General features: G+C 44.5%; 1 protein-coding gene across 1 annotated transcript in view; it reads right to left on the bottom strand.

Moving 5' to 3' along the window:
* TNNT3 (troponin T3, fast skeletal type) overlaps nucleotides 1-14,907 on the bottom strand; it is a gene marked incomplete at its 5' end in the record, with an annotated part of 30,051 nt that extends 15,144 nt beyond the window's left edge. The window contains 5 exons of the mRNA XM_084207285.1: nucleotides 6,278-6,295; nucleotides 8,789-8,806; nucleotides 9,463-9,476; nucleotides 9,981-10,015; nucleotides 14,683-14,907. Of these exons, the coding sequence (XP_084063411.1) occupies nucleotides 6,278-6,295; nucleotides 8,789-8,806; nucleotides 9,463-9,476; nucleotides 9,981-10,015; nucleotides 14,683-14,907 (310 nt within the window). The remainder of the gene's footprint in view (nucleotides 1-6,277; nucleotides 6,296-8,788; nucleotides 8,807-9,462; nucleotides 9,477-9,980; nucleotides 10,016-14,682) is intronic.
* Nucleotides 14,908-15,213: the final 306 nt, after the last annotated feature.

Here is a 15,213-nt window from a genome sequence, read left to right as displayed (position 1 = left end):
GGACTGTTAATAAGAGTGGAAAAGGAGTGTAATTACAGTGGGGTATGAAGTAGATAGGAAGGAGATGCCATAGAAATAAAAGATAAAGGGAATTTGAATGTTGATGATTTGCAACAGTTTCAACCATGCGAATTTATGAACCATGGGGAAGTGTAGTAACACCGGTGATCCTTAAATTTGAAAGAAAACATACCCAAGAAGAGAGTTTTACAAGCATTTAGTGTTACCTAGGTTTCAGCTGCCCTTTTAGCTATCAGAGCTGGCATGAGGATGTGAGAGTTACTGAAGGAGGTACTGCTTTGCTTGCATCCCTATGCCTGCATCCGAAGCTCCACCATCTAAGAATCTCTGCTAGCAGATTCCAGGCTTAGCTCTGCAGAACTGCCAATGTTTGTGTCTGCACAGAGCTTGACTTTGCTGCAAAGGACTAGAACTGCTGGAGTTTGTGTGCCAGAATCCTGCTGCAAATCCACTGTGCCACACAATTACACAAATCCTGTGCCAAATCTGCAGCTCAGGTATCCACATAGCTCAGGAGCTATGGGGTAATCACAGCCCTGAAAGTTTTCAGGGACACTAAAAAAGCTTGTCCTAAGCTTCTTAGATGGTGATCCTTCAGTTACAAACAATATTTATACTTTTCTATAGGGAAAATAAGTTTTAGGGAATTTCAAGAATGGATTGATTCTTCATGATTCTGGTATTCTTCAACATCTTTAAATTCCTATGTACAGGAACGCTTCAGATTAATACACAGGAATTTGGTTGTCACAAACATGAGCTTGGTTAGTTGGAAGGAGTCAAGAAGGAAAAATGAAAGAATTAGAGCAAGAATTCCACAACAGCAACAACAGCAAAAACTGACTTGTGCAGGCCAAAGCTGTGACATAGAGGATGTGGTAGGCAAAGACAGCATTAATAACAGAGAAACTAATAATCATGCAGTTACATGAAAAGCTGGGACAGTCTCCTTCTGGCATTAAAGTTTTTTGTTAAGTTTGTTATATTTACATTGTCTTTTGGTTTTACTGTGCTTTATGTTACAGAGGGAAAAGAAAGCATGGGGAGGCTGTGGTTATGGCTTTATTTTTTATCATTTTATGTTAATTCCTTGTGTTTTGCACAAATTTCAAGCTCACACATCTGTCAATGCTGGAGAACTAGCTGTCAAGTAATGAGTAGCAGTTCAATAAATATCATGGAAGAGAGGTACAGAGGCAGGCAAAGCAGCTCTGATGGAGGCAATGACCTTTAGCTCGTGCAAATCAAAGTCAGAAAAACCTTAGGTGCAGATTAAGAGACAAAAATGAATAAGATTAAAAAGAGAAGGATGTGAAACAAGAAGCGATGAGAACAGGAGAGACATGAGAAGCACTGAAGAGATGAATGTTGAAGTATTAAGTCATGTAAAAATCAATCAGCTTTCACCTCACTCCAGCCTGGGCAAAAGCGCCAATCTGCTGCTCTGAACTAAGAGGCTGGTCTCCCTCTGTGGACAGCAGAGGGAAATAGCTGGGCTGGGAGGCTGCTGAGGTGTGACTGCTTTAGTAAAGCTCCTCCAAATGGCACAGAATAATTTCCACAGACAGTTTAGAGGACGCCGCAAGTTCAGTTTCTGTTTTCCCAGGTAACGACCACTGTAACATTCCCATACGCACTGTGAGGATGGCTCCAAGTCTGGTAAGTGCCTGTTATTGCAGCTCATACATTGAGATGTTTGTCTACAAAAAATGTTACTACATTTTTCATGCAGCAGTAAGCTTTATCCTCATTATTATGCATCACAGAGTGATGAGGAAATTATGACTGGTCAAAGGTGTGAGGAAGCTGCAAGTTACAGTTTATCGTTAATATTTGATTTATATGTTTACTTCCACCATCTTTGAATTCCTGAGTATAATACTAGAGTTACTGTTAAAATTTTCCAACATGAATCAGAGTTCCAATTAAATTTCAGTATTTCAGAACTCACATAGCTGAGATTTTAGTTAAAAAACCAGAAATGTTTCACAGCCATAAAGGCTGCAGAGATAGTAACATCTCTGGAACAAAACTTTTCCACTTTTTGCCTTGTGGCAACTTCTTATTCCAGATTTGTTCTTGCATTACACTATATATACCCCACATTATCCATAAAGGCAATGCCTCAGAAGCATCTAAAATAGAATTTTCATTTCACAATTTGGAAATCTTCCATAAAGGAGAGAGGGAAAAAAAACTGGAACAAAATGTTTTAACTAAATAAAAAACATAGTTTTCAAAAGCTGTCAACAAAGTGTTCCTCCTTTTTTTTTTTTTTTTGGTTGGTTGAAAAGTTTCCATTTTGTCCCAATTCAGCACATGACCCAATTATGAAACTGCCAAGCGGAATTGAATTTCCAGCACACAATAACCCTTCAGATTGACGCAGAGGAATTCAGAAGTCACATACCTGGTTCATGGACTTCTTTGAAAGGGAAGGAGATGCAGGGAAGGAGATGCAAAGAAAGATAAGAGAATTAGAGCAAGAAACAGAGGATAATTAAAAACCCTTACACTTTCCTTTGCCAAGCTGGTGGAGGCAGGGTTAAAGGGATAAAAACCATTAATAAGATTAAGTGAGAAATAGAGGGCACATGTGAATGTCAATTAGAATTGTGGAGAGAAAGGGTTGTTTGAATATACAAATACAGATGCCTAACATATATATTCATAATGTCATAAATCAAATGCCACTGTAGCCTTTGGCTGACAAAAACATGACTTGTATTTAAATTAAGTCCATTACCCATAAGTTTGAACGTGCTAAAAGGGTATAGACAACCTGCTCTTATTCATGTGCATAGAAATCCCAGCCACTGTGGAAATCAATGGGCTCTGAGGAGCTGGCATTGATTTTCTTGGTGCCCAGGATTTCAGCACTGGTGCATAGGGCTGCACTCCAGTGTGGGAGGGTAAGTACGAGCATGTTACTGCTCTCCAACCTCCAGGATAAAACATCCCATGGAAGCCTGGCTGGGCAAGCAGAGAGGGGCAGGCAGAAGGGCAATTGAAAGGTAAATGGGTTTGGGCTGCCAGGCTGATGCTTTAAGAAGCAAGACCTTCTATTTTGCCAATCACAGACCTTGTCTTACCAGATCTGGACCTTAATTCCAGTTACAAAATCAAGTAAAAATACAGCCCTGCCACTCCCTTTTTTGCACATTAACCCAGAAAGACCCCAATAGTTCTGGAAAAAGCACACAATACATCGTTTCTCAAATATGCTCCAACCAAAATGACAGCACTTAGTCCAATCCTTACCCCAACAGTAAAAACTGGGTATGACACTTGTTGAAACACTCCTGACTTTGGGTGCAAGCATCTCCACAGCTCCATACACCGCTGCAAAAGGGAGCTCTGTCCCTGTGCAGTGGCAGGGGAACTGGGGAAGAGATGCACCCTGCTGAGGGGCACAGTATTGCCTCAGGACACGGCTGTCCCACCTCTAACCCTGGGGCGTGGCACAGAGGAAATGGTTTGAGGAGCACTATCCCTGTACCAACTGGTGTCCTTTTGAGTAGCCTGGCTAGAGACATCTGCTGCTGGGGAATACACAAGCAGTGCCCAGCCTGTGCCTCAGGCATTGTTTTCAAACAGCAGTCAGTACTCATTACTCATCACACTGTGCATCCTGTGAGAGCAAAGCAACCGTGCAGAGGGTATTCTTTGCACCGGCTCATCTTCAATCACCTCCAGAATTCCTGCACGAGTTACTGCTCCAGACAAACAGAGGAATTCACAAGTCATGGCACATACCTTCCTTATGAGCTTTAGCGTGTGGGAAGAGTCACAGAGCAAAATGCAAAGGAGGTGAGAGCGTTAGGAGCATCAGAACAACTTTTCACTGGGGCAAAATGGAGGGGGAGGGAAAGACTAAGAATACGTTGCAAGGAAATAAAATGAGGATAGATACTAAAAGCAGTACTGGAAGTGAGGGTGCAAATGATCTGAGATATTGGAAACATAAAGCTGATTTAAGCAGCCATATCAGATTACATTTGTCTTAGAGCCATTCCTGCAGTCCTACCCAAAGCCAGGAGCAGCACGCTGTTTCATAACCCTGATGCTTGCCCAAGTGGATTTACAACCTGAGGCCAGCAGGTTTTGGATAGCTGCAAGTACTGCCATGAAACAGTGGCCTAGAAACTCCATTATATGAACAAGAATACCATCTTTAATCATTTGCAAAGCTAAAGCATCAAATTTATCACCATTTGCTTTATACCACAGGGCTTAAGCTGAAAGAAGGACGTGTGGAAAGGCTATTGTAAGAATATCAGCCAATCATGAGCATTTCTGCATACAGTCTGCAGGCCAGATCCACCCCAAATAGTGCAAAACAAGCCTGCCAAGAAGACCCAACCAATCTCAGAGTAAAGACTTTTCAACATTCATCCTGTAAAGAGGTTTACATTTCCCAGTACTTTTCAAGATTTTATTTCATGCGACAGTTACCACGTACATCGACAGTGCATTCAGTGTCAAGACAGAACGTGATGGCAGACAGCACAAAAAACAAAGTGTTGGCAAGTTTTGTCTGCATTAATATGCCTATTTGTAACTCCTGTTTCCTTTTGCCATCTTATGGTTTGCTGGCTAAGCCAAAGCTTACTCTTAAAGGCAAGAATTCAGGAGTCATGTCACATACCTTCCTCGTGAGCTTCTTTAGGTGTGAACAGCCACGGGACAGGATGCAAAGGAACATTAGGAGAAATACATTATTACATGAGCTGAAAACCTTTCATAGGCTGAAAATTCTGCTCAGGGGGAAAAGTTTTATCCCAGTAAAGAACGTGCTAATGGCCAGGAGGGGAAAGGAATCTGAGGCACCTGTGGCTGGAAGACAACTTCCCTTCATGTGAAGGGAAGAAGCAAAAATATATCAGACGGGGGAAATCTCACAGTAAGTTCAAATACCACGTGCTGGAATTTCTCTCTGGTTCCAGTTTTAGAGGACAGCTCCTGCCCTTGCCCAGATGGGCTTTATGGTGGGCCCTGCATGGGGCAGGGGTGGCAGAGAGGCCGGGTTACCGCTGAGCCAACTCTGCCAGACCTCGCACTGAGATTATTCCTGTGTGTTCCAGCAGCAGAGCCCGTCACAGAGGGCACGTGGAAGCAAAGACAGCAGAAGCAAAAAGGCAAAGTAACTGGTATTGCTCCTCTTGCTCTATCCTTGAGACCCCACCACCACCACCAAGGAGACAGCAGGGAGCGGTTTGGAAGGTGATGGCACGTACCTGCTGGAGGAGCTTCTTCAGGTGGGATGTGGCAGGAAGCAAAAGCAATGAGATGGAAAACGAGAACAGTTAGACTAAAGAGTGTGTGAATGCAACAGAGGGTTTAAAAAAAAAAAAGCACAGGATGTATGAAATAAGGAAACAGATGAGGAGATGAAATGGAGACAGGTGACTAAAACACACACAGATACAAGAAATGTAAAACCATCTGGACCTGGATGCTGTAAAAACTCTGCAAACTGCTCAGAGTGGGTCTATCGTGGCACTTCAGACAGGTTTACCCTGTTTAAAATATGCCCATAGCACAAAGCTTTGCAAATATGGAACCAACACACCCTTTGGCTCCTTGCACCTGGAGCACCACATCCCAAGCCTCTCGAGTGCAAAGGGTGAGTTTCTGTTCCAGCCCCTCTTCCACCCTGTCTGTCCCACCTTGCCAATGTGGGGAGCCAGCTGGGGTTATTTACCAGCATCTACATGGTTATAATTCTGCAGTATTATGTATATTCGATATCATATATTATAGCTTATAAACTTATATATGATATATTTTATACATAATATGACATTATAGCATATGTACTATATAACAGAGGGCTAAGCACATATTTTACCACAGATGGATTTTGACTTCAAAATCCATCTGATCATGATCTGCCAAGCTACGTAGGAGAAACCAGTTGACACCTGATAGATAGTCTTTCTAGCCAGACCCCAGATATTCCATGGCACACAAACACCCAGGCTAAAAATCAGCCTCAGAGCACGTTGTGTCTTGGATAAAGGGATGGTATCCACATTTTCTGTGCTGCTTCCTCCCCTGAACTGGAGCAGAGGTGTCTGCAGAGTTACCCAGGGGTGAAATTTGTGCAAGGGACAAGAAAATCCCTCTGCCTGCAGATAGTTTGTCCCAGCATCTTTCTCTTGTCTCTTGCTTTCTTCTATCACCTTGCAAAACCGAGGTGCACATCATCCTGCTGGTGCAGGAACCAGCAGGGCTGAGATGCTGCTTCACCTACCTTCTTCCTGAGCCTCTTCTGTGGGTGGGAAACATCACACAGCAAAAGAAATGGGAGGAGAAAAATTAAAACAGGAAATATGTTATTGGAACATTCCTGAGGTTTGCCAAGCTCCCAGGCTGTTATGGGTAAGAGTACACAATGACGGAGTTACAGGGTGAGAGAGAATTAAAAATAACATTTTTATGGGCACATTATGGGGTTATAAATGTTACTGAAATATGGGAATATGACCACAAGTGAAAACCACATAAAAAGGCACCCAATATGTTATTCTTTATTAGAGCTGGCTAAAATACCCTAAACTCAACTTTTCATGAATTTTTAACCAAAAATGAAACCGTTGCATTTCTTTTGCTTTACATTTTTTCTCATATGGTTAAAATTTTTCACCAACATTTATCAATTTTTGAAATTTCAAATAAATGCATTCCTGAATTTTACCAGATGAATATAAACTTTGCAGGTTGTCTCCCTCCCTTTAAAATACTCATTTTGACACCATTGTGCCAAAAAAAAGCCAAACAGCTCAGTATAAAAGGTGTAATACAACAAATATATATATGCTTGCTTTCATACACATATATGCATATACACACACATATATTTATATTTATGTGTGTATATTATATACATTTTATAAGTATATATCAATGCATTTTATTTCTTTCATATATATAAATGCTTTGTTTTGTTGGGTTTTTTTAAATAAAAATAGGCCAAATTTCCTACCAGCTCAATAAACAACATCAATGTCCACTATTGCATTGATGTCTGTGGCTCAAGACAGAGTCTTGGCACTGGGTGGGAAATATTTGATCTGGATTTCTTTATACACATTCTCCCTCCCCACTGAGAGAGAAAGGAAGCAGAAGCCATGTCACATACCTTCTTCCTGAGCTTCAGGTGGCAAGTGTCATGGAACAAGAAGCAACAGCAAGCAGGAAAATGAAAACAGAAAACTGTTAGAAACTGGTGCTGGGGTGAGCTAAGGCCTGGAGAAAAAAGGTGGTTAGAAAGTGATGGAGAAAAGTTACATGGAAAAGAAATGGATGACATGAGAAAGAGACACAAAGGTTAAGCAAAAGTATGGAGCAAAGAGAAGATACACCTCAGAGGAGCCAGTCATGCAGATTAAAAAGAAATTCACCTGCCTATTAATGTCATACCAGTCATTAAATTCTTGAAAACAAAAAGTAGACAGTTAGGAAAGAAAGGAGAAAGGAAAAAAAATGCTTTTCCTTTAAGGAAGGCTTGTCTGTAGGAGCAACACCCTTCGCTTGCTCTTTTGACATTTGACAAGACATAAAGGATGGAGCATGAAAACTGCCTTCAACCTTCCTGGCTCTGCCACTCCATACAGGACCAGAGAGAGAGAGATGATGACTGAAGGCAGCTCTACAAGCTATTTAGTGTCTCTATTTTCTTTTTCTTTGATGAGCCCTTGGTCCCTTCAGAAGCAATGCCAGGGGAAATAGTTACTTAAGGCTAATGTACCTTAAAGCAGTAGCAGAAACTAGCCTCACCATGGCCACAGCTGCACCTCTGTTCCCACCACCACTGATAGGAGTTTGCCTGTTGTAACAACTTGGAGGAATCCATTAAAAAAAAAAATAAAGCTCTGCTGTGTGTAAATCCCCAAAATGGACATTTCTACACAGGGACAACTCTCTGTCTCTGAGCTGGTCCCTCCATGTGCAAATATTCCACCTCCAGTAAAGGAGGTTCAACCCTTAGAAGATGCCTTAGGCACTAAGGGCAGATTCTTGGAGAAATTCCAGGAGTTTGGCCCTTAGCTCTGTTCCAGACACCTTGGGAAAATGAAGGATGACAACTGGCATCTACACTTGCCTGAACTGAAGCCAGTGTGTCAAAAGTGCCCAGCAAAGACAGTGATACATCTCCAAATTATCTTCTCCCTGCTGCCTACAAAAGGTGAAACAACTTGGGTGAGAAGGGTTTTTCATGCTCCATCTTTCCAGATCAGCACTCTGTCTCTCACAGCTTGTCAAATCACATTTTGCCAGCTAAAGGCATGGTAAGAAACTTCATCTTTGCCAGTTGGTTCTCTGCCTTGCCTTTTCTATCCTCAGCAGTGCCCTGTTGGCCGCTCCTCAGGAGCTGGACAACCTGCTCTTCTTTTCAATTTCAAAATTTAAATGCAATCTGTGGACACTGCCAAAATGAGAATGGCAGGATTTCACCAATACGTTATGGGGGCTCTGCACCAGTCCCTGCTCTGAAAAGCTCCAAGTTTATGGACAGATGAGCCCCCAGCTTGTTCACCATCCCCTCATACAAATACTCTGCTTCACTGTGATGTGAAGGCTCTGCACATCACAGCCCCAAAAGTCTCAATTGGTTTTTTTGTTTTCCAACTGGTTTACTGATCAAGTGTTGTTTCAGATCGCCTTTAGCAGCAAGCACCAAAGAGAAGGGTGAAGTGTCGACAAGAGAAAAGCAGGACCAAGAATCAAAGAAAGATAAATTACGTTCCACTTTTTTTGTTACCTTCTTCTTCGTACTCCTCTGCATTGAAATGGGAGAGGGGGGAAAAAAGCAGACAAATCAACCATCAGCCTTGACACATCAGTAGGACATTACCCATGGCAGAGCCCTCTGTGCTCCCAGGGCAAGATGGTTTCTGAGACACCACTTGCAAACCAGCAAGTCAAATAACAGATTAAATGACTTTGAAAATAAAAAAGAGTGGTTATAAAAAGGGGAAGAAGATAATAAAGTATTGGATTTTTCCTTGGGCAATGGAAACTCAAGGTTAGATGTGCATTAGAAGGGAAAAGGCAGCAGAGAGGGCCTCTGAATATAAGAAAAGTGTCTATGTATATTGCTAATAAACATTGTGGGGATTTATGTTCTAAAACCAGGATAGATTACACATACAGAAGCTTCAAAATAAATTGCCAGCAGATGGCAGTGCCCTTACAAAAACTAGCAGCCTCCCCTCCCACCAAGGCATCAATTTGGGGCTGAAACCCCACGGGCTGCCTGCAGCACGGACACAGCCAGGGTGCTACAGGTATTGTAAAAACCCCAGAAGCTGGTGACAGACAGACAGACAGAAGAACAAAAAAGAAACTTCAGACTGGTCTAACCATACCAGCTGACACAGCCAGCAAATGTTGCAGGCTTGCACAGAAGCAATTACAGACAGATTTAAGACTTACCCTCTCCTTGTTCCCTGTGAGAGAGGAAAAAAGGACATTGAAACAAGGTAAGTATTTCTCCCGCTCTGTACTGGTGTCAAGCTTTAAACCATACACTGAAGCAACCAATGCAATGTTGCTTATATTCTGTTGTCTGCAGGTCTGTCCATGATTCCTCTAATCCCATGACTGCCCAAAATCTCCCCTCTGTACTACTGATGCAAAAATGTCAAACGATCCCATTGGGTTGGGTCGTACTACTCTGGATTTGTTAAACCAAGGCAGAAACCACTGCAGTGTGGGTTGTACTCCCCCTCCTGCAGGTGCAGTGCCGCAGCCACAGAGGGCAGGCTGAGCTGGGGGACGTCCTGTGTTGGACAGGGAGGGGTCTTTGATGCTCTAAGTCAAGATGCTCCTTCTCCACCGCCTCACAGGGCTTCAGGCTGAGCACAGAGCAGCACCCTGCAGGAATGCCCTGGCTCTGATGTGTGGAGCCCAGCTGAGCAGATAGGCAGGCAGACAACTTTCTCTCTACTTACACTTCCTCGGTATCAGACATGTTGGCAATTAGTTTCTAGACAAAAGAAAAGAAAAGGAAAACAAACAAGAAAAAGAAGAAAAAAGGTGTTATTAGTGAGTGCACTTCATAAAAAATACCAAGGCAGAAGCAGATGGATTGACATTTGAGGACAAAAAAAGCCAAGCACCTGCTTTCCCACACACCAACCAGCTCCCCACCAACACTGACATTTTGGGAGAAGCGCAGACCTTTGCCACCCATGTCAGAGGACAAAGGGTGGTGGGCGGAGAAGATGATCATTTGGAAAGATATAGCCCATCAATTCAGCTGCTTCCCACAGGAAGACCCAGGGGCTGCCCAGTCCCAGCTTTGAATTACAAAATCCCCAGAGCTCAGGGAGACAGGCAAGGCCAGGGTGTCCTCCTGCACCCATCTGACATTTCCATTGCTCCAGCAAGATTCATAGGAATTTTTCCTTCTTTTGTGCTACCACGGGTGGGAAGGTGCCAGCTCCAAAGCTTCAGTCAGTTGCAAAAATAACTGAAACTACCAATAAACCTATAGATAAGTACTTATTTTTCAGCACCCAAAAGTGTCTGGTTTATACAACGGATGAGTGAGCAAACAATAATTTGATGATTAGTTTAAGATGAAAACCAGCAACATGCCTAGTTAGGCAGTTCACATTGATATAACCATTTCTGTGTAATGCAACACTGGCTTTCCTAACAGCACCAGCTGCCCTGAGGCCAGGGGAGAAGATAAGGAAAAGCCCCCAAAACCTTCTCCAAATCCACAGCAGATCTTAAATTAGAAAGCCAGGCTTCTCCTTGCTGGCCCAAATCCTGACTTTCATGACTTCATTATTCAGCTGATATATGAGAGATGTCTTGAAGGAGCAGGTGGGCTGACTTAGGTTCAAAAGGAACAACTGCAGCTCAGCAGCTTTCTATTTCAGAGGAAGGCAGTAATCCCACAGGCTCCAACCCTGCCCTATAAGGGATTCTCTCCATTCCCCAGCAATGACCTTGGGCACCATACGTTAATCAACAGGATTTAAAACCCCCATGTTGCAAGGAGAGATAAACAGCTAAGATGTTTTCTTCTAGCTCCTCATTTATTCTCTTTCAGAAATTCAGCATTACCCTGGAAGTAGTGCTAGCAGTGTCTGTGTTATGACCTGACCTGGGGTGCTGGATGGGAGGGGTAATCTACTGGCAGGTCACATGAGATTTGGGTTCGGTGGTCTCTTGGTCCCAGGCTGCTTTTAACTTCATAACTGTGGTTGCCCACTCCTTGGTTGCAACAGCCATCCCAAGGATGACTCTGAGGACTCTAGTTCTACCAGGCAGAGGGAACAGGGGGAATATTGTGTTTGGGATGAATTTCAGCTTTTAAAAGTCTTTTCTGCTCACAAATTTACACTGCTTCTTCTGTTAATTACTTGAATGCTACAACACTGCTGGTCTCTCTCTCCTGGTCTTTTCAGTCTAGATTTCATAAAATCTTCAGGATGAAGATTTGCACTTTCTATCTCCTCAGTGGCTAGCATGTCAGCAGTCTCATTTCAGCCTTCAAAAATTATTCAAGCTATTAGTAATAATGCTTGACAGCATGTTGGTTTAAGCAACAGGACAGCAGAGCTTCTCCGGGCAAAAGCCTGCAGAGGGAACCTGCCTAATGCCCAGCTGTTGGCTTCTTCCAAAATACATGTTCTGTAAAGACTCAGGGCAATGGCCAATCCTTCCATGGATTAAGCCTTTATAAATGCAGCTTTCCTTCTTCCCAAGGTGGAGGACTAAAAAAAAAATAAGAGGACTTCTAAAAGGCTGTGGGCTGAAGTTCTCTCTCATTCTAGTAAGAAGAGTAATACCACTAAATGGTGAAGAAATCAGCTCAAGAACCCTCTGTGTGCAGAGAATGAGTGTCTGCTCAGTGCAGGGCAGGCACGTAGCGCAGTGCACGCTGTTCTTTCCAAGGCAATTGAAGTCAATGGGAGCCTTTGCAATCAGGCTTTCCATTAGCAGTTATTGGAATGAGCTCATCTCGTCTCCAATTTAGCTCTAAGGACATCTTGCTGAGAGTTGTCACACTGGCTGTTCCCCTGCCCCCTTCCATATTTGTTAATCCAAGCGCTGCAAATGCGAATGGGATTTTGCATGGCATCTGTCCGTGTGCTATAAAAGCAGAGTGAGAATGCCAGCATCCCTAACACCATAAGACCCCAACCCTGAGGGGATTTCTTGGCCCCAGATAAAATGAATTAATAACAAGGGCATTGGCAGACTCTGTACAAAGATGAGCCAGATGCAGGAACCCCATAGGCGAGGGCAGGGGGGACAAAGAGATCCAAGGGAAGATCACAGATTTCAGCCTTGCAAGGGCAAAACATTCAACCAGGTTTGGTCCCTCTGTCAAGAGAAGCTAGCATTTAAGGCAGTACCTGACTGCCACTACCCTGGCTGGAAAAGTAAAAAGGTATATCTTCAAGAAGAGCAAGGTGTCTGTCCACTTCATGGCATTCAAAAGCCATCTGGTCCCTTAAAGCCAGGGGCAAAATGCAGACTGGCATAGCTACAGCCACCAAAGACTAGAAAGGCTCTTTGATGCCCAGCACTATCCACATAGCCATCAAAGCAGCCAGGAAAATTGGACTATATTTACATCCAAAAGGCAATAAAGAAAGCAATCTGTTAAGAGCGGCAGTTTTTGCAGTTAGGATTAAGGCTGCCCGAAGGCAATGGAAAGTCTCCAGCTGGCTCGGGATTAGCCTTTGGTGGAAATTACTTTACACACGGCAAATGCAGCCCAGGATTAAGGCTGTTAGCACCTTCAGGCAATAATTGGGCTTTGTTTGTATAGTGGCAGAAAAATGGATTCTGGTCTCGACTGAGGTTTAAGGATGTAATAAAATCAATTAGTTAATACTGCCCACCCTTTGGAAGGAAATCAAAACACATGGGAAAGTTTCACCAGACAGAAAACTTCCTGCCTGCTCCCACCCTTTAAAGGTGAAAGCAAAGGTTATTCTGCATTTTGCTGAAGCCAAGCAGGTCATTGGAAGGACAAATACACCAATCCTTAGCCCCAGGTGGGCAGGAATACCATGTCCCTTTTGGCCCCGAATGCTCCTGGCCTCAGCTGAAAGAGCAGAGCCAGCACATCCCAAGAAGCCCCTTAGCAGCTGAGAATGCACTCGGGAGGGGGAATGGGCTGCCTTGCACCTCCAGGCCGTCCCTGGAAATAACCCACCCATCAATCATCCCCTCCCCAGCCAGGCCATACAAGGTAGGCAAGGTAGCAAGAGCCACTTGGAAAGGGGGCAGCACAGAAGCGGCCATGCATGGGCAATGGGACCTGGCAGGGACAGCTCTGGGGCAAGGACTGGGGCTGTGATCAACCACACAGCCCCTCTTCCCAGCAGGAGCCACTGCAAACCCACTGCATGGATTTCTTAATATATATACATTTATTATATATAATAGCTATCTCTTTTGATATGATATCTAGTAAATAAATAAACATATGCATGTACTTCTCTCTAATGCTGAAACGGAGTAGCAGGACTCCAGCACTGCTGCAGGGTCATAGCAAAATCCCAACTCTCTGTCCCAAAATGTACCCTTTCTCTTGGTCTGCAGGGTAGTATGAACTGTCTGATCCCTGCAAGGGGTTTTCTAGGGATAACAAAGCCAAGACAGAGAACAAAAAGCCAATGACTGTGCTCAGCTTACATCCCCTGCCTTTCCTTGGTCTTAGAATCACCAAGGTAGGAACAGACCAACAAGATCTTCCAGTCCCACCATCCACCAGGCACTCCCACTGTAACCCCTAAAGCACTCAACCAGGCACCTCTTGAACATCTCTTGGGGACCTCCCTGAGTCTTGCCCCCCTGAGGGATGGCTGCCTGCCCTGGCAGTCACCTACAGCCTCACTGGAGCTCCCCCCCATCAGCAGCACAGCTCCCACCCAAATTGCTGGCCCCAGAGTCACCTGTGCTGGTATCCCTCCTGCCCTTGTAGGATATCCACCACCTGACAGCAAGAAGCTGATCCACGCAATATAAATATGGCCATGGAAAACTTTCCCCTCTCACAGAAAATGAGAAAATTGCGAGAGAAATTCCTTGTGTGGAGGGGCAGAAGTAGGGGGTTAAATTCAGAGTGGTGATGGAATACTCTCCATGTTCATGACTTCAAACTCCTTCCCTTTACTAGTCTGACCACACAAAGCTCACAATTTTCTCAATTCCTGTGGGAGCGGACAGTTTTCCATGGCCACATCTCTTCCCCAGATCTCCCTCTAGACCTACAGCCCTCTTCATCTGCCAGAAGCTCCCTGATGCCCTTCATACCTCCTGCCTCAGCCATCCAATTTCTCCAAGTGACAGGGCAGGGAAGGTCAGCACTTTCTTCCTGCTGCTTGAGGGAACTTTCCCTGATTGCCCCAAGAGATAGCAATTTCCAGTCCCAGATCTTGGTTTGGAAGGATCTATTCTCCCACTACTAACCCTTGAGACTTCAAAGCACCCAAACCTCCATGGATGACATGAGACTTGTGAGATGCCCAACTAAAGCTCAGACCTCCAAGTGCCTTTTCCTTAGGGTCCGGTGTCAGATCCCAGATCCTGTGGACCCCAACCCTCCCCTGGTGCGTCTCCATTCAAACCAAGGCTGATCCCTTCTGTAGCGTTTCCCCCCTTGCCAGAGATCCCACTTACCTGGGAGGAGTGGAGAGAAGCGCCGAGCTCCTGTTGGAGGGGACGGGCAGGCTGGGATCTGCGAGCGTCCCAAGGTGATGCAGCTCTCAACTTATGGTGACATTTGATCGTCTGGAAGAGCTGATTGGCCCCAGGCTCCCCGTGCTGGGCAGGGAAGGGAGCAGGGATGGGCGGGGAAGGGGTGAGATGGAGGGGGAAGCAAGGGAAGGGGAAAAAAAAGGTCATACCATGTATAGGAGCAGCTGGAGGAATTGCACAGATGATGCTAAGATGGGAGGGACATGTTTGGAGAAAAAACCTCCAGGGCTTATGTGTCTATATTTACAGCCAGGCAGGCAGGGCTCAAAGAGGGGTATCTGAGGCAAAGGCACCACAGAAACAAACTGGGGGGCTCCCATAGCTCTGTGGTACATGATCACTGCTAAAAACCCGGCTGTGGCAGCCTGGATCTCACAGTCTCAACACACAGCAGCAACCTCCACTCTCCCCCTGGGCAGGGCCTCTTCCCAGCTGCCCTTCCACATGCAAAGG

Source organism: Fringilla coelebs (assembly GCF_963513975.1).
Source record: "Fringilla coelebs genome assembly, chromosome: 6".
NCBI classification, from domain to species: domain Eukaryota; kingdom Metazoa; phylum Chordata; class Aves; order Passeriformes; family Fringillidae; genus Fringilla; species Fringilla coelebs.
The sequence above is the reverse complement of the archived record's forward strand: the minus strand, read 5'-3'. Positions and strand labels throughout refer to the sequence as shown.